Source organism: Sceloporus undulatus, chromosome 2 (assembly GCF_019175285.1).
Source record: "Sceloporus undulatus isolate JIND9_A2432 ecotype Alabama chromosome 2, SceUnd_v1.1, whole genome shotgun sequence".
Classification (NCBI taxonomy): Eukaryota; Metazoa; Chordata; class Lepidosauria; order Squamata; family Phrynosomatidae; genus Sceloporus; species Sceloporus undulatus.
In genome coordinates, this window is record NC_056523.1 from 269,589,224 (window position 1) to 269,608,666 (window position 19,443).

General features: G+C 40.2%; 1 protein-coding gene across 1 annotated transcript; it reads right to left on the reverse strand.

Moving 5' to 3' along the window:
- Positions 1-316: 316 nt before the first annotated feature.
- On the reverse strand, positions 317-18,486 carry SLC25A46 (solute carrier family 25 member 46). The gene is made up of 8 exons (XM_042451063.1): positions 18,115-18,486; positions 17,023-17,065; positions 13,003-13,060; positions 12,624-12,701; positions 12,290-12,390; positions 7,278-7,334; positions 6,201-6,258; positions 317-2,839 (listed from the first exon to the last, which is right to left on the reverse strand). Exons 1-8 carry the CDS (start codon positions 18,377-18,379, stop codon positions 2,261-2,263), a joined length of 1,239 nt encoding a protein of 412 aa, XP_042306997.1. The 5' UTR covers positions 18,380-18,486; the 3' UTR covers positions 317-2,260.
- Between the last annotated feature and the right edge of the window lie 957 nt (positions 18,487-19,443).

Sequence of the window (19,443 nt, forward strand, 5' to 3'; positions counted from 1 at the left end):
GCTGGATGATTTCTGAAGTATGTTTTGGCCCCGACTTACTAAAGAGGCGGCAGTACTTGTATTCTTAGGCTGTCTGGGTGACAGATAGTAGTAGTAGCTGTTGTTCTTAGAAATGCAGCAGCCATTTCTAAAACAGCCTTTTCTGATAGTAAAATGTTAGGGCAACAAAAAGACTGTCACATATTCTTAAAACATTTCCCCAGTTAGTCAGCTGCCAAAGGGTACTAGTGCATCAGTAATAAATGCATTGATTTCATAAAATATGAAGTGGCTCTCAAGATCATTTCTCCATAAGCATAATAATCAAACACTCTTCTGATTTGTCAAAATGGCACCTGCACCAGTTTTTATTTAATTCCCCTTTATAGGTTCAGTGAATCAAATTCCTTATGTCGTAGAGACCCAGGGGTTCACGACAGAACAATGTCTGAACAGTTTTATTTAAAGTGACAGACTGTACCGCTCATTTAAAAGTATTATCGTATTCAAGAGCATTCTAGAGCAGTATGAAAATGTTACATCTACAAATACATTAAAAAGCTGAAATCTGTCCTGAATTTCTTAAGTAATTTATGCATCATTCTTCAAAGCTGTCCAGATTTCACAACTGAAATCCTCTTGTTATCCTCAGTTATAAAATCGAATAGCTTCGCACACTGATGGACATTAGGTAATGGCAAGCCAAACAACTGCACTGTTCTTTTATAGATCATTTCTTGTGCGTCAGAATTGTTCACTGTGTTTCTAACAGCTGCAGTCTATTAAATAAATACTTTTATACACAAAGCCTGAATTTGAACATTAATTTACTAGACTCACACAGACATACCAAGTTTCTTACAACACACATTAATGCATGAGAGAAACAAGAACTTTTCAAAGGTTTTTCTTTAACATGCTATTCCATTGCTAAAAATAATTTTTCTAGACACCTCCATTAGACCAAGCCTCCACACAGAAGCAAAAATAAACATTTAATTATTGGAATTAGGTTTTACAAAGCCAAAGCTTGACATCTGGGGAAAGAAATAAAGCAAATTGTGTGTTACATATTATAGTGATAGTAACAGAGCTCTGCTCTATGATCACCTATTTTAAAAGAACAGTTCAACAAGAATTTAAATGGCTAAAGTCAGGACAATTCAGACTGCTGTGCTAGAAATATAGAGGCCACAGATTAAGCCATATTTATGTGAGAAACACAGCATGAATAATCAGAAACATTAAAGTCAAGCAGAGTGTCTATATTTTGAGTTAGATTTGAAAACAAGCTAATTCAGGGCCATGATTGATGTACTTGTGCACACAAAGCTGTAAGGAATTGTGAGGGATATACAACACAACTGCTTTGAAGGTAGTTGCTTAATAAAAGCCATTCTAGTTCAGTAGACATTGACTTTCAAGTATTCTTTTGGTGACTGTCTTGTAGTGGTTGTCAAATGAATATGTATTTTCATTCTGAAGTCTTATATTTGCTGGCTTTCTAGATTTATTGAATTGGAGGACATTTGTAGGCAAGATTCTTTTAGGTAATTTAAGTAGAACAAATTCAATTTCACTGTTTTTCTTTACGCTTATTTGTGTATCATATATCTTTGTCAGAAAGATATGAGGGAATTTTCATGAAATACATAAATTAATCCAGTATCACTGCCTTATGTCTTTTCCTTTCAAATTCTTAACCACAGCAATGATCTTTTAAAAATATCAGGATTTTAAATCCATGTTACAGCAATCATATGGAAAACTCTTTGAACTGAACTGTCAAATTTCATTGGTTTCTGAGGGCATTCCAATACATCAAAATAATTCCCATTTCAAGCTACAGACAGAACCTAAGGCACAATCTTTAAGTGCAAGTAAGTCTCTGAGAGATGTTATAGACAAGACCACGTCAACCACTTGTTTCAGACAGAGTTTATGTAGTAGAAAATGCCATTAGGATTGTGTCTTAAGATCTATCAACAGCAGCTTGAAAACCATATACCTTAAACACAGTAGTACTGATTTATAAAATATTTTCAAATAGCTTATTTACATTCTTATATTTTAAAAGCCCTGTCTCAGCTTTCATGTTTTTATTTCCCCCTTGATCAAGTATTGTGTAAATTACATAAGGGAACACACATCTCTATTTACAAAGGAACATTCTAAGCAGCAAGAAGAAAAACCACCCATGTGGATTCTAAACTCTCAGATTTCACTTGCTTATCTACCTTCTGAAAGTGTGGCCTTTTAGGAGGCCAAATCCATTAAGTTTTTAAGAAACATTTTGAAGCAGTGTGGAGTAAAGAATTTTAGTGAACTGCAGCACAGCTACATGTAATGTATACTGTACAACTACAGCCCCAAACCCTTTGTAAAACCCCAATACCCCTTCTTCACGCTTTATGGTATTGATACAGTCTCTCATTCCTTCGTACTGAGTATTGATTGGAAGAACTTCATACCCAAGGTCCGTATTGTCAATTATGGTGCGTGTCCCTTGAATATGAAGGCGGTGCAAAACTGTCTCCAGTGGGTAGAGAATGACATCAGCACAAAGGCTGGCTGCAAAGCTAGCAATAAGTTCTGGAAAATAAGCATCCAACATGCTTTGTACAGAACTTGAGTTGTCTGTTGCCAGGCTGGAGGAATTCTCTTTCTTAAGGAGGAGGAGGACCAACTTCTGTACTGCAGAACTGATTATATAATGAAGAACACCATGCAGAACTGTTGGAAAGGTCAATGCCAGAAGAGGGAGGAGACGCTTGCTATGGGGCACTCCAAAGCCCATTGCTCTGCCTATGCCCTCTTTCAGGCAATCCAAAATTCCAGTATTATCCCGAATTATTTCACTCTGAAAGAAAACACAATACTGCCATGAACAAATGTCTTTAAAAAAAAACTGTTACAGCAAATCCTTGTTTACTTATTTAAATGAATCCTATAAATTCAACTTCAGGTTATTGATAAAAAACTGTTACAGCAAATCCTTGTTTACTTATTTAAATAAATCCTATAAATTCAACTTCAGGTTATTGATAAGAATCTCCATGTGAGCATGGAAATAAAATCTTTCCAGAGAATGGAAAAGTTACAAGCATAACTGATCTTAGACATAATGCTTTTCAAGTTGAACAAATCAGTCTCAAGTTTCTCTGACAAGCCTAGCTCAATAAAAACTGCCAAAATGCATTTCAGATCTTGACATTAGTCAGTGCTGCTCTTGTGCATTTTGTAGGGGATGGTGACCAGAGAACTAGCATATCTGAAGCATAACCTAGTGGTTATTGGGTTCAACCAGTGCCAGGACATACTATAGTCCATATAAGCAATGGTAGAAGGATTTTCCAAGGTTTATATGGCAAAGAAAGAAACTGAGTGTGAAATGTAAGATGCAAAAAAAGGAGGATAAGATTACCAGATCTGAAAATATACTTTTCTGCATGCTGTTTGGTATGGTTAAAGGACTGGATTATGTTAAGAAATAACAGATTCTAGATCTAGAGGCACACGACCTGAGGTTTGGTTGGCACAAATATTTGTGATACAATAAAGTCAGAGGTAATTTAGTTTTTAATAATCATTTCATGAGAAGTGCCTTGTTAAGAATTTGGAAAAAATACAAACCAGGGTTATTGCTAAAGAAGCCTTTATGGGTCTCTGCATAAGAAACGTTTTATGGGGGGGGGGGGAACCAACAACAAAAGGTGATTAACTTACCAACTTACCTCCTGTAATTTGATGAAGAACAATATACAGTGGACCCTTGGTATCCACTGGGGTTTGGTCCCAGAATCCCTTGTGGATACCAAAATCCATGGATGCTCCAGTCCCATTATATACAATCGCATAGTAAAATGGTGTCCCCCATATACAATTGTAACATCAAGGTTTGCTTTTCGGAAATTATATATTTTTTGAATATTTTCAAGCCATCAATGGTGGAATCCTTGGATGTGGTGGAATCCGTGGACTGTAGAATTTATCCAAATGAGAAGCTGGTGTCTGACAGTTACACCTTACAGTGATATTCTTAGACTAATTTTTGAAAAATTTAAATTGATAAAAATGGTTTTGAGTATAACAGGCCCAAATCTGAAGTTCACTTATATACAGACGATGAACATCTGTTTGGCAAAATGTATAAGCTTTTGTTAAAATGGGAATCAAAAGAGGAACATGGTAAAAACTGTATGATAAAATGGCAGAGAATTTTGGATATAATATATAGCTGGAACAATGGGGAAATGTGGTCAAATGGACTGAAATTCATGTTGTGTTATGATCTGAAGGAGAAAATTTATAAAACAATGTACTGTACTGCTGCAGAAGGATTGGCTAAAACACATAAGAAGCTTCTAATATGTTAGAAGTGTAAACAAAAGGCTGGGACATTTTTCCACATGGTGGACCTGTGAGAAAACTAGTAAAATTGGATTTACATATGTGATTTTGAAGATTAATATTCAATTCAAACCAGAATTGTTTTTATTGGGACTGATAGATAATGAGATGGAGAAGAAACAAGGAAGATTACGGTAGATAACTACTGCTACAAGACTCTAAGTTCAGGATGCACTAAGAACTCTCTGTGGCAGAGCCTTCATTTCTCAATTGGAGTACCATCTGCCATGCAACAAGCAAAAATGTTCATCTTCGTATGAAAGATTCAGTTTACAGGTTAACCATCATTGAATCCTACCATGTCATATACCAAACGCAAATATCCATGCTCAGGATTCCAAGAACCATGTAACTAGTTCCATTCAACTTAAAAAAGGCTTTGGATCCTCCTTGATCAGTACTCCAAAATGCCATATGGCAGGATATACGGTATTTCAAGCAGTTGTATAAATGTGGTTTCCCATCTGGCATATGAAGTTGCAAAGAAAGACAGGTTCCTGTGGGCCTGACTTCTAGTGGTTGTTCATTTGGAGTGCATGGCTCCTGAACCTTTATTTCAGGCCTCAAGTAAAACAACAACAACAACAACATTTTTTCCAGGTGATTTTTCAATTTTGTGTGTGCGAAAGATGCCCCCCATCTGAGAGTGTAGAGTTTTATCTAACTTTACTCTCCCCAAGCCCTTACTCTCCAGCAGCCAAAAATCAAAAGGGAAGTCATATGACATAATTTCCAGATTCTTGTGAATGCAACACCGTTATAACACAGGAGAAATTTCACAGAATATTTAAAAATCATGAAATCAGAAAAAAAGATTTATTACCTATGTGACTTAGAATATCATATGCCTCATATGTCCTGTGAATAATGTGCTTCAAACCAAACTCAAACCCCAAACACCCTAGAAGTGACAAGTGCGCCACCAAGTGGATTGAGTCACATAAATGGAAATGCAGTAAAACAGGAAGGAAACAATTTGCTTTGAAATATGCCAACACTCTTTCTTTGAGGGGAATTCCGTCGCATATAATAAGGGAATTCTTCTAATGGTTCAAATATGATTCACCACTCTCCAGATTTGAGTAAAGTCAGTTAAAGATAATGACTCAAGAATTAGTAAACAGAAACCTGATCATGGGGTGAAACAGATGGGCAGGAAGGAGTGGCTTGAAGCCGCTCCTTCCGAAGACATATTGGGGCCATGGTAACCACACGCCATGGCCCCAATCTGCCTTGAAGCTGGCCAAAACAGAAGGGGGAAAGATCTGCTCCTTTTTGGGCCGGGAAAGAGCCAGCTTTTGCAGCTCAGCTGCAGTCCAAAGCTGGGTTCAAGCTGCTCCAGCAGCGTGCTGTGTATAAAGGCAGCACTGCTGGAGCACCTTGAAGCCGCCCATATTTGGGCAGCCAGGTGCTTCACATTGGCTTCAGGGCATCACTGGGGTGTGCGGCATGTAAACGCTACACTCAGAAGCAGGCTTTTTTGCCCATGTTATACAACTGATGCAGGTGTGGGAAATCATGTAGGCCTCCAGATGTTGCTGAATCCAACATCCTGGAAGCCTTAGTCAGCACAGTCAAAATTGAAGAATCCTGGGAGATACAGTCCAACATCATCTGCAAGGCCCCATGATTCATACTCCTGATCCTGTAGCATCTCTCCTCCTCAAGGAACAATGCAAATAGGAGTGGAATGTCAAAGGCCAGACTAGATAAGTTTTTAGGATAAAGACGGGACAATTTCTAGGCTTCCTTTATCTCTGATCCCTTAAGTGATTAAATGGGGTGGTATACAAAAAGCATTTAAAACTTACTTGCACAGTTTCAATCAGACTTGCTGAATAAAAAGGCATTGCAATCACATAAGTCAACCTAGAGAAATAAGTACAATTAATATTCTGAAAACAACATTTGTTATTTGCTACAGTTTTAAAGTCTAATGAACAATATCACTGAGATGAAGCTTTTTAGTTTAATTCAGTTTATCCCATGAAGGCTAAATTGTCTTAGATTTATATGTTTGGAGATGGAGCTTCCTGGAAAGCCTCCTAATACTAAAATTATCCATCCACATGAAAGATCAATTTAGCAGTTACTGATTCTTATTGTAATACTTCTCAGTATGAATATGTAGACATTAAGCAATTCAATGTGCTTTATATTCCTCCTCGGAAGAATAATGTTTTAATGAGTTCTGCTACATCCATTCAGTAGTTGAAGTCCTACAGAAATGACAGTTCTACTCAAAGTCCCAGCTTTGATTATCAGTGGATACAGCAGTTTACTAAAATTTAAATAAATAAGGGGCTGTACAGAGGGGTGGCAGGACACCACCCCTTTTCGCCCTGTATTAGGGCTGCAGTAGTTGCATGCCACAGCCTCTGGAGAGAGCAAAAAGACGCCACGAAAAGTGGCTTCTTTTTTTGCTCCCTGGAAGGGGTGCCATAGACGTGGCGGCACACCATGATGATGCTCTTTCTGCGCTGCACTGTTTGGGTGCTGCACTGGAGTTGTGCCATGATGCAGTGCACTGTCTAGAAGGGTGCATGGCATCATGGCGCAATGGGAACGGAGTCATGGCATCCAGAGTGCGAACACTGCACTGTGGCTCCGCCCACAGGCTGGCACGAAGTGCCGGTCTGTATTGGACCTAAGTAACCAAAGTGAGACAGAAATATATTACAGATTTTGATAAACAAAAGTAAGGCGACTTGAAAATCCCAATCTTTAATTTACATTAAAACTGTTATACGACATATTGCAAGCAAATGATAATATTCCTTCTATACATCTTAATAGTAATTTATGGTACCTGCTTGATCTGTCACTTTTGGTTATAATTTTCAAAACACGAATTGTCAAAAAGTTTCAATAATAAAACCAGTACCTACCCTTTCAGAATAAGATGTCCTCCAATTTGCCTGGGACTCCATTTATATGAAAGCTCTCTGGAATATTAAAACATCAAATGTCCAACAATTTTCACAAATGAAAATCCAAGCACAGATACCAGTCAATATTTTACACTTAGAACAAAGGAACCTACATTTATCCTAAATATGATTTACAAGGTTGGCAGGACTTCTAATGCTCTTTGTAAAGAGGTCTAGGCCACTGTATATACTTTTCCACTTTTTGTTCACTGTAATGCACTGCAATGGGAACATCTGAGGATGTGCAGAACACTTCCTGGCAGAGAAGTGAACATAAGATCCTATCTCCATGCCTTTTAGGTGCACCTTGAAATGCTGCAGAAGTCTAGAACTTTTGCTACAGAAAGTCTGTACTGTAAGAAGACCAAACAAACTCCATGTGGTAAACTGATCTCTATGTGATTTCTAATGGTTTTTTCAAATACTGTTCCAAATAGTTGTTTCAAATAAATAAATGACATACTCTTGACCATTTCAATACATTGCAAGTATTAGTACCAAGGTACAACAAATGAAAACAATTGGTAATTCCTCAAAACTTGTTGAGAAACCTGGGAGCAAAAAATGGTTTGAGTATAACTCTACAGTAATATTTCATTGCTTGACAATTATGTATTTTAAAGCATTTTAAAACTGCCTACTAGAATCTGTTTAAAACTAATCTACTGACTGAACTAACAGACCAGTGTAGTGATTGGGATGCTCACAATCTTAACAAACACATTAACTCAAGGTATTTCATGCATTTCCTTTAAAATCAATAGCATTTCATGAGTTTTTGTTCACCAAGAGTTACTTCAAATTGGCTGCCTGTATTTCAAATCCTATTTTAATTCCTATTCTTTGAAATAATGCAGAACTATTGACATCTTTTCTAAAAAGCAATCATACCCACAAATGCTTTATATGATTCAGATTTCAATTTGCAAGTTTAATTATTATAAAGGGAAAAAGAAGAATTGAAAGGCATAGCTCTTTACTCTGACTAGTAAACTAAATACATTTTACTCTTGTTTTTTTTTAATCTACCAACACTTGATTCCAGACTCTTGTTGCCAAGATCATTTTAAAGTGGTTGCTTTCAAGAACCTTCAAGGATTCATTCAATAATCAGCTTTGACCTATCCAATAGCTAACACAGCTCAACTTGATTGGAGCAGAAAAGTATTCGCAATGGTTGGAAGAAGATCTAAGCAAGATCTATGAAGCAATAATCTGTTAAGGAGAATTATTAAAATAAGCTACCCAAGGCCAAACTGTTTTCAATCTGACCGTACAGACATTCCCACTGTTAATCTTGGCTTGTATAAGAAAGAGTTGCAGTCCACAGGAAAACTCAATTACTATTTATACCATTAAAAAGGAACACAAATATAGTGATGCGGGTCCATAATAAATAAGTAAATAAATCAAAATAAAAAATGGAAATGTACAAATGTACAATGGCATCCCACCATGCAGATACAAGCATACATATTTATTAAGAAAGAGCCACCAAGAGATATTAGTTTTTCATTTCCCCTACATTATAGTCTAATTTTTGGCTCCCTGAGTTGCCATCCATCCATATGTTCATGTCTTCTTCAGGCAAACTGCCCGCAAGGTTTCTTCTCAGCTACTTGTCTTATCTCTGTCGTAACATACTCTCTTTTATTATTCTTTAGATCACTACATTTAGTAACACCTTTTCTCATTTTGAAAGGAAATGTATTCTTATTCTAATGTCATTCTTAAACATAACCCACAACAGTTTTTGAGCATGGAAGATTCATAATTATCCAGTTAAGAGGACCAAAATGATTATTTGATTATTTTCTCCTCTTAACTCCCTAGCATGTTCCACAATATAGCCTAAGAATTTCTGCTTGTAGCATGTAGATTTAATCAACACGTTCCTTGTCTGACAACTTACATCTTGCTCATTTCTGCCCTCTGCTTGTGGCACTGTGTACTTTGATCAGTGACAAGGTCTGCCAGTTTGTTCTCGCACACAATTACTTCACCTTTAGTAACATGTACCTTCAAATTAATGGCACCGCCATGGGCACATGTATGGCACCACAATATGCCAATATCTTCATAAAACAATGCTTCCTTAACTCCGGCACCCAGAAACTGGTCCTCTACCTGAAGTACACTGATACTGTACAGTGGGACCCCGGGTTACGAAGTAATTCGTTCTGCGGCGCCGTTCGTAACCCGAAAAATTTCGCTAGCCGAAAAAGCCATAGCCGCTAGCGCTGAAGCCGCGATTCCGTGTGAAAAAGCGCCGAAAAGCACAATTTTTTTTCGTAAGCCGAAAAAAAAAAAAAAAAAAAAAAAACCCGTAACCCGAAACAGTTTTTTCCTATTTATTTTTTTCGTATCCGGAAATTTCGTTAACGCGGTGATTTCGTACCCGGGGTACCACTGTACTTCATAATCGGGATCATGAAGAAGACTCACTCAAGACCTTTCAGCAGTTTCAACAACTCCACCCTCCCGTCCATCAACATCAGCCTGGAACTATCTACAAACATGTTCACTTCTGGACACCACAGTACAGCACAAAATGGACATCTAAGCACCACGTTATATCACAAACCCACGGACTGCTACACGTACTTACATGCCACCAGTTTCACTCTGAACATATCACCAGATCCATAGCAACAGCAAACCTTCTGATCCAATCACATCTGCTCAGACCCAAAAGACAGGGATGCCAAACTCAAGGAATTACAATAAGCACTTCTCAAACTACAGTACCCACCACATGAAGTAAAAAAAACCAACAAATAAATAAGGGAAACTTGTACCCAGGACCAATCTATATACAACAATTTGAAGAGAGAAAATGACAGAACCTCACTAGGCACATACAGTTCCCAACGGGGACCCTCAGGCATCATCAATGAACTACAACCCATTCTGGACATTAATGCCACCACTCTTTCAAGGCTCTTGGTGGCCGACATTTACTTGCCTACAAGTAAGGAGCCCTGGTGGCACAGTGGTTAAATGCCTGTACTGCAGCCATTTACTCAAAACCACAAGGTTGCGAGTCAAGACCAGCAAAAGGGCCCAAGCTCGACTCAGGCTTGCATCCTTCCGAGGTCGCTAAAATGAGTACCCAGACTGTTGGGGGCAAATTAGCTTACTGCTAATACTTATGCTGTTCACCACTATGATCTTTGGAATAGCGGTATATAAATAAAACAATTATTATTATACAGATATCCTCAAACTTCAAACAGGTACTCATACAGAGGAAGTCACATGCCACAGATGGGAACACAGGTACTAAGCCTTGCCACAAACCAAGAGCCAACTTTGCCTGCACATCTATCCAGGAAATGTCATCATAAGACCTAATGGCATCACCCAGAATATTAGGGGGGCCTTCACATGCTCATCCTCCAAGTGATTTATGCCATACATGCCCATTAGTACTCTACATGGGCAAACAGGTCAGCCCCTGCACCAGAGGAAAATTCATAAAACCAGACATAGGAATGGGAATAAACAAAAAATAGTGGCAGAACATTTCAGTCTCCCTGGGCATTCTTCTCAGACCTTAGAACAGTGGTCCTTTATAGACCAGCATCGTGAGTGTCCCTGCCCACCTAAGTCAGCAGGTGGGGAAATAAGGAATCTGGATAGCGATCCCCTTCCAAAGAACTGGAAGTTTGGTGTGTTTGTGTGTGCACATGTGGAGGGGTGACAACATGTTTAGCAACAGGCTGATGGCCTACTCTTGAGCGGGAGCAGAAAGCATGGAACAATATCAAGGGAGCCACGGGACTGGTCTGCAAAAACATTTGCCTCTCTTCAGGCCAGGTATTTGAAATAGATGGGCAGGAAAAAGTGGCTTGAAACTGCTTTTTCTGAAGCTGCATTGAAACCCCACCAATTGCACCACCCGCTCCAAGGTGGCTGGAGTGCACATGTCATGGCGTCAAGCCGTGCTACTGGAACTTATTTTACTGTCCCCCCATATCCCTGCATACCTTCACAGGAGCAATCTATCAGTGACTGCCATGCCATTAGATGGCCATCCCTGTGCACCTGCACATATTTGCATGTGCAGCGCTTCACTGGGAACGAGTATTGGAGCAGAGGTGTGCCCATGCAAATGCCGGCAAGGTACAATCATGTCCCCCCTTAACCCTATATGACCCCTTTTGACTCATCTCCATAGGAGGTGTCATGGTTTCTTCTTTTGGGCATGCCACCCTCACCGCTTGGGTATGGCAACTCTGTCCCTTTTAAACCTGCTTATTTTGACCATCTATTTCACTCCTTTGTCTGTTCTCAGTGCTTTTGAAATACTAATTATGACTCAGATCAGTAGTGAGAATTATCAGTAAACTGGAGGAAAATCATACAACTGCAACATTAGGAGGAACTTCCTGACAGTGGAGCACACTCCCTCAGAGAGTGGTGGAGTCTCCTTCCTTGGAAGTCTTTAAAGACAGGCTGAATGGCCATCTGTTGGGGATACTTTGACTGGGAGTTCCTGCATGACAGGGGGTTAGACTGGATGGTCTCTTCCAACTCTACGATTCTATGATTAGTGGTAGATACAGATGTACATCATACACTGAAAAGTGACATGAATAAGATTTATCCAACAGAGACAAGCATGGATAACTTTAATGGAATATAATGATTACCTTATATGGCTGGCCTGCATATATAGCTTTTGAGAAACAATGGTATCATACATCCATAAAGCTCTCAATGTTGCTATCTGGGTAAATACAAACTGTTATTACTACAGAAGAAACCTAACTGTATGGCAGAGACAACGTTTTAATATGTCAATAACTGTGACCTAGAGAGCATTTTACACACATGCAAGATATTACTATCATACAGCACCCTGATAAAACAGCAATCAATCCAGACATTTGAGAGTACAACAAAGACACACTCACCTACATAAATAATGCACTTAATGTAAGGTTGAGATAAAAGAATGGTAATACCTTGGCAAGGGGGTGAATTCACTGATGATACCTTCGGCTCCAAGAGTTATACCCTGAACAATGAAAGTGCTTCCCATTCCTTTCCAAAGAGCTCGGGGCCCCTGGAGTTAGAGGATGAAGAAAATATAGGGGCTGACCAATCATGTATTTATCATACTGTTAAGGTTATTACACAATGCTCTATTTGAATTATCACCCATATTTTTATACTGAATAATTATATGAACAGTATTACTTTTAAAGCTGTGCATAACTAGTATATTTTTAGAATTCTGACTATTTTTAGACTATGTACATTTTGTCTAAGAAAAATGTCTGTACATCAAATACTAACCTGGGTCTTATTGATGCTATACATAATATTGATGATTGTAAATGGTGTGAGGTGGTAATTCTTGGCATGATAATTAACCTGTAAAAATAAATACACTCAATTATAAATATGCATAGGTGTATACTTCTATATAATTGTATCTGCTACAGTTAGCCAGTTCCTTGACCATTTTTGGATTTCTCAGCATGTTTATATTAGAATTTGTAACCAATATCTAATCAAACTCAGCACTTTAGGTGACAATCAATTTAATACTAGCATCTTAATTCCATGCTTGTTTACTTGGAAGTCCCATGAAATTTGAGGATGTTTAGTCCCAGGAATGTAAGACTAGTCTAAAAGAAATAAAGAGACACATGTATATCAGTAAACTATTTACCTGACACTGTCGACGCAGAACGATGCAAGGATGAGCCAGAACATTCTCTGTAAACAAACTTGGAAAAAGATTTTTTTTTAAATACTAATGTTTCACAAAGTAATACTGACACATACCTAGAATTTAATGATTTACATAACTCTGATACGTTTTGCAACTTTTAACTGCTCCCTGCTCAAGCCAAGTGGAACAAATTACAGCAGTGGCACTGATACAAAAATAAAATAAAATACAATAGTGTGTGAATAGTAGTTAACAGCATAAAAACTCATTTAAAAGAGCTTATTTATACATGTAGGAATAAAAATAACAACAAAACATTTAAATATAGGGCACGATCCAATAGGGTACAACTGCTTCCATTAGGAGAATCAGAAAGGGGTGGTCTCCCTCCGCCATTGTGGGTCCTGTGCACCCCAATAATGTGGCCTAGACTACTAGAAAATTCTCCAAAGCTAGTTTCTGAACAGTGTTAATGGCTGCAGGGGAATGGGAGAAAAGGCAAGCTCTATTGTGCTAGCACTGCAGCATTACCATGATTTAGGTCAGTAGTGGGCAAAGCATGGCATGGAGTGTACTACAGCCCACCCAATCCTGCTGTTGTTGTTAATATTTATTTTTGTAAATACAACCCTCCCCATGAGTTCCTGGTGCCACAAGGTACAGGCCTGTCTCATTTTGAGAGGAATAGCCTGTTCCAGGCCAGAGGCAATTCTTTCTCAAACAGAAATGTGGCTTTTGGTCAGTTCCTGGTAGGTGGACAATTCTTCCAACAACCCCAAAAGTTATAGGATGACATTTTGGAAAATAAAAAAAAAAGTTTACAGTTTTTGGAGAGTGGTCAGAGATGCTGCAGAGCTCTCAGGTGTTTGTACTCAATCTCCTAATTTTGGACTAGTTGCCTAACATTGATTTAGGCCATAAAAACAGAAAAAATGATACACAATAAAAGAAACAGTATACTCAGTATAACATAACAGCAAGGCTATACAGTGGGACCTTGGTATCTGCAGGGGTTTGGTTCTAGGATGCCCCATGGATACCAAAAATCTGTGGTTGTTCAAGTCCCATTAAATATACAGTCAGCCCTCCGTATCCACAGATTTTTCATCCACTTATTCAAGTATGCTTCTTCTTCCACCCAGAGCAGTTTGGGCACTCAGGCTCCCGCACGTCATGGACGCGCACCCTGTTTGGGCAGGGCCGCGCCATCATGGCGGTGCCCACACATACTAGGGCTTGGGAGTGTGCAGTTCCTGTGATCTCCTGAACCCAAGTTTTGGCCCCATGATGGCACTTCCCGCCCGTCTGTACTGGACCTTTGATAAGTAAAATGCTTTTTGGAATTTATATATTTTAAAAATATTTTCAAGTTGTGGATGGTTGAATCCATGGATAAAGAATCTGTGGATATGGAGGGACAACTGTACAGTTCTACTATGCTGATTCTAGTGGTGGTGAAAAAGTGGGAAAGGCTTTACTCCTAATCTTAGCTGATTTTATTTGGGCAAAAGACAATATACAAAGCCTGTCTTTCATTCAAATACTATCAAGAACTAATACAAAGAGAGAATATATTCTATAGTACTATAGAGATCACCATCAATAACTGAATTAGGTCTAGAAGGGAAAAGGAAGCTATTACTGATGCATGGGCATTATCCACATTCTATTTCTAGCTTTCAAAATCTATAGATAAGTTATAGAATTCTGTATTAGATTAAGTTTCGGATCCACTTTTAAGTAAAAAATATTGCAACAGTAGTAATAGGAGGATATTAGTACATGGATAGTGGTATCAAAACATCTAAGAAGGGCAAGCCAACTGAACCTAACAAAAGCTGCTGCTTGCCTGTGCTACTCTGCTGCCATTATCAAGTAGTAATGCAGATGAGAACCATTCCTATATTTTGAAAAGTGTGAGCTAATCTCATGGAAGTGAAGTGACCCACGACCATTAATGTTAATCAGTGGGAAAAAATGGTACAATACTAGGACCATCTTCCTAAACACCTGCAGATTATCTCTTCTCTTACTTTAAATATGAATTAAAGACTTTCTTGTTCTCTGAAGCATTTGGAACTTAATTTTAATATTATTTAATTTAATTTAATTTAGATTTGATTATATGTATTATCTGTTTTGATAGTTTTGTATTTTAATTGTATAATTTCCTTAATTACTGTATAGTTTTATACTTTATGATTTTTAGATTGTACACTGTTGGCATGTTTGAATGTTGAACTGATGATGTCTGTAAAATGCTGTGTAAATTTATGGCGCTATATAAATAAACACTAATAATAATAATAATAATAATAGTAAGACTATGAGTACTGGAAAGGTCTGTCTCCTAGGTAGAACATACAAACTATGCAAATCTTTACATACAGATAAACGATGATGTCAGCAGGCAACATTTATGGCCTGGAGTGCAGGCATCTTACATTATTATCTTCCTCCAAGACTTCATCAGTCACAGGGAAGAGCCAAGAGCTGTAGACTACACAACTACTCTGGTGAGAAGATGCTCGGACCTCTAAGGATCAAGAATGTGGTGCTATGTCTTGGTTGCTAGGCGTCATAATTTCATGGGGAGAGCTATTCTTCCTTAAGTCACTATGGAACATTCCAAGAGTGGCAGTTAGAAAAGCAACAGGTTAACCAGAAAGACCCACCAACAGGTATCTTGTGTGTGTGTGTGTGGGGGGGGGGGGGGAGTTGGTTTTGTTTCCACAGGTCCTCCTGGAAGGAAGTCAGAACTGCACTCTCTTTGGTCTGACCAAACCCACTCTTGTGTTTGTTAACCAGTTTGCCAAAAAAACCCACAAACTGAAAAGATGTTTCTACAATACAGTTTTGTAGTATAAAGGTAATGGACAGTGCTAAACTGCATCGTTTAATCTGTATTTTAAAATGAACTGTGCTATTCTTATTTGTATAATCATGCTATTCAAAATATTGGCTCTAACTAGATCTGTATTACTAAAATAGACATATTGTAGACATGCCGTGTTCTGTATTAGTAGAACCTTTCAAGTCATCTTCAAGGGCAGCCGCACAAGCAATGCCTTTTGACAGTTTAATCAGGAGATTAGCAGAAAGTTGTCTGACAAGGACAATGAGGACACAAGGGACACCTTCAATTTCATGCGTCCTGCCCTGCTGAATTAGTGAGCTGACAATTATCATGTTGATCTTGAGAAATCCCTGGCTTTAACATGGAAGTTGAAATTCCCAAAGATATGTGTCTTGGGGTTTCCAACACTATAGGGTAGCTGGTAGAACGAAAGAAGTCATAATGTGTCTTTTTCATCAATGTACAAACCAAGTACAAACATTCTAATGTAGCACCTGCCGTCTCATGAGAGAGATGGATCCCTTCATATGACAGCATGAACCCTCCCATTTCTTCTTGCTTACGTTTGTGCTGAGCTGTATGCCTAGCCAGACAAACCTGGGATAGATGTGCATCACCCAGCTAGGAGTCCCTGACACATACCAAATCCTGGAAGTTGATAGGGCCGGAATAACTTAATTACTTCTCCTTTTTGCATGAAGGAGACAGCATCCTTGGTATTAGCAGGCTTGGCCATCTTTTCAATAAATACAAATTCTGACAGACAGACTGCAGTAAAAGTAATGGAGTCTTTATAGGGGTTGCTCCAAAGTTATGGAGCCTCTTACCAGTACATATTAGGATACTTCTTAGTTTTAATTCCATGAAGACTAGACTTCTTAAATTTCTGTAACGTTACTTTTTGTTGAATTTGACGTTAGCTTTTTGTGGATTCTTTTTAAAGCTGTTTTATCTATATTGTTATGAAAAGCATGTGTATCTCCTGCTCACCCATACATGTTTATAGGAGTGGGAGCAAACTGTTTTAAGTCTTGATGACAATATTAAACTCTTTCGTTGTATGGACCTACTCAACATACAAACAGTAATACTGCTCTTGGAAAAGAAGCACTCTTGCTTTTGTAACAACATTACTGGTAACAGACTAGAGCTCTTCTTACCTTGCCAGGCCAATCCCAAAGCCTGCAAACCGATTCAACTGTTCTGAAAGACAGACAGACAATTTGGTTTTAAGAACACAATAAAAAAGACAGCAACCGCCAGTACAACTGATATGACTTATGTGTAGCATTTATATGGCAAAGCACCAATAGGAGGAACATAGCTGAAGAGGTGCATAACTTGATAAAGGCAAAAACACACGGGATAATTACAAATATAATAATGTACTATTTTATGTACATCTGTGTATTTTGTCTGCATCAATGGCAAAAAAGGAACAATGTTTGCCTGCTTACATGTACCTAGGTATGGATGTGGGTTTCTTTTGCAAGGAACCAATGCTCTCACTGGTGAAACTGGTGTTTGTTTTTGGTGTTTCGCACAGCATCTGTGGCTGGCGTTTTCAGAGAGTGCATGATATGAAGATGCCAGCCACAGACACTGGCGAAAGGTCAAGAGTAAACTCTTCTAGAGCATGGCCACAGAGCCTGAAAGACCCACCAAAAACTATGGATGCCGGCCATGAAAACCTCTGACTTCATAGGGGAATACCTGCCCATAGAGAAACATTGAATGCTTCCCCAGTCTTTTCCTATGGGCAAGCATTCCTTCTCCAAGGATTCCCTGTGGGCAAGTCCTGTCACTTGCTTTAGTACCTCCCACCCTTTCAAAAGGAGGCTGCCAAGACAGATCTCTTCTGACAGTCTCCCCCAGTGACAGGGGCCATCCTCTCAACCATCCCACTGATCCTGCCCTAGTCCTTGTTTTCATGATCTTAATGGTATGTTGTGGCAGTTATTGTTACGTCTGTTGATCTGGGGTTAAGGGGGGAGGGAATTGTGGGGCTTTATTCTACTGTATTTGTAATCTGCATTTTACAGTTATCGTTTCTGTTTACAGGGGGAGGAGGGAAGGGAGGCTGCGCAGGGTCCAGTCCTCCATCCCTCCTCCTCCTCCTCCGTCTCTGATTCCCCAAACAAGCCGAAGCAGCCCGTCCTTCTCTGAGGGCATCCCAGCCACCCCTTTCAGCTCGGAGAGGGCTCTGGGAGGCCAAGGGCTCAGAGGACGCTCCTTCTCTTCCTGCTCCTTACCGCTCCCTGCCCCGCTGCCGCCTCCCGCGCCGCCGCCATAGGGCTCCTCTCCCAGCCCAGGGCCGGTCAGCGGGGTCCCTGCCGCCGCCGCCGCGGCCAGGAGCTGCGGGCTCTTCTCGCCCCAGTGGAGGTTGCGGCTGCCGGGGATGTCCGGCGGGGTGCTGACCCAGTGGCCCAGCTCCGGCCTGGCCCCGAAGGGCCCCGGCTCCTCCCGGCCGCCCCGGTAGCCCAGGCCGTCGAAGCCCTCGGGGCGCCGCGGATGCATCGGTCTCGGCGCGGAGAGAGAGCGAGAGAAGGGCCAGGAGGAGGAGCAGAGGGACCCCGCGACGAGGCGCCCTCACAGGCCGCCGCTGGGTTGGTTGCGCTTCCGGGGTCAACAGGAAGTAAACCCCGCCCGCAGCCAAAGCGGGTCATGTGACCTGGGAAGGGAAGGGAGGGGCCGTTTAGTCACAGAACCATAGAGTTGGAAGAGGACAAAAGGGCCCCGATCCAGCCCAGCCCCATCCTGCCATGCAGGAACTCCCAATCAAAGCATCCCCTGCTGTGACAGATGGCCATCCAGCCTCTGCCTAAAGACCTTCAGGGAAGGAGACTCCACTGCTCTCCATTGAGGGAGTGTGTTCCACTGTTGAGCAGCCCTTACTGTCAGGAAGTTCCTCTTAATGTTGAGGTGGAATCTCTTCTCCTGGAGCTTGCATCCATTGTTCTGTGTTCTAGTCTCTGGAGCAGCAGAAAACAAGCTTGCTCCCTCCTCAATATGACATCTCTTGAAGTATTTAAACTGGGCTACCATATCACTCCTTAACCGTCTGGCCTCAGGAAGTAGGCTGCATCCATACTGCAGAAATATGATGATGATGATGATGATGACTATCTTGCCTTCCGCCCAGTACAGGGACTCAGTGCGGCTAAATAATCCACGTTGATACCGTTTCAGCTGCCGTAGTCTAATGCCATGATGTTCTGGGAATTATAGCTTTGGGAGGCATTCCACCTTCTCTGTCAGAGAGAGCTCTAGTGCCACAGCAAACTGCAGTTCCCAGGATTCCTTGCACTGAGCTATGGCAGTTAAAGCGGTGTCAATCTGGATTATTTCTCCAGTGCAGACGCACCCGTAAAGACAAGGAAAGTTAGAGGGATGCTTCTTTGGCAGTCTCTGCACTGGGGAAATAATCGCGCTTGAGCCAGGGCAGCTTCAGTGCTGTGGAGTTCTGGGAATTACAGTTTTGGGAGACATTTAGCCGCCTCTGTCGGAGAGTCTCCTCAGCCCCAGTCAGATAACAACACAGTCAGGGAGGGCGGCGGGGAAAGGGCCCCACAGAAGGGCGC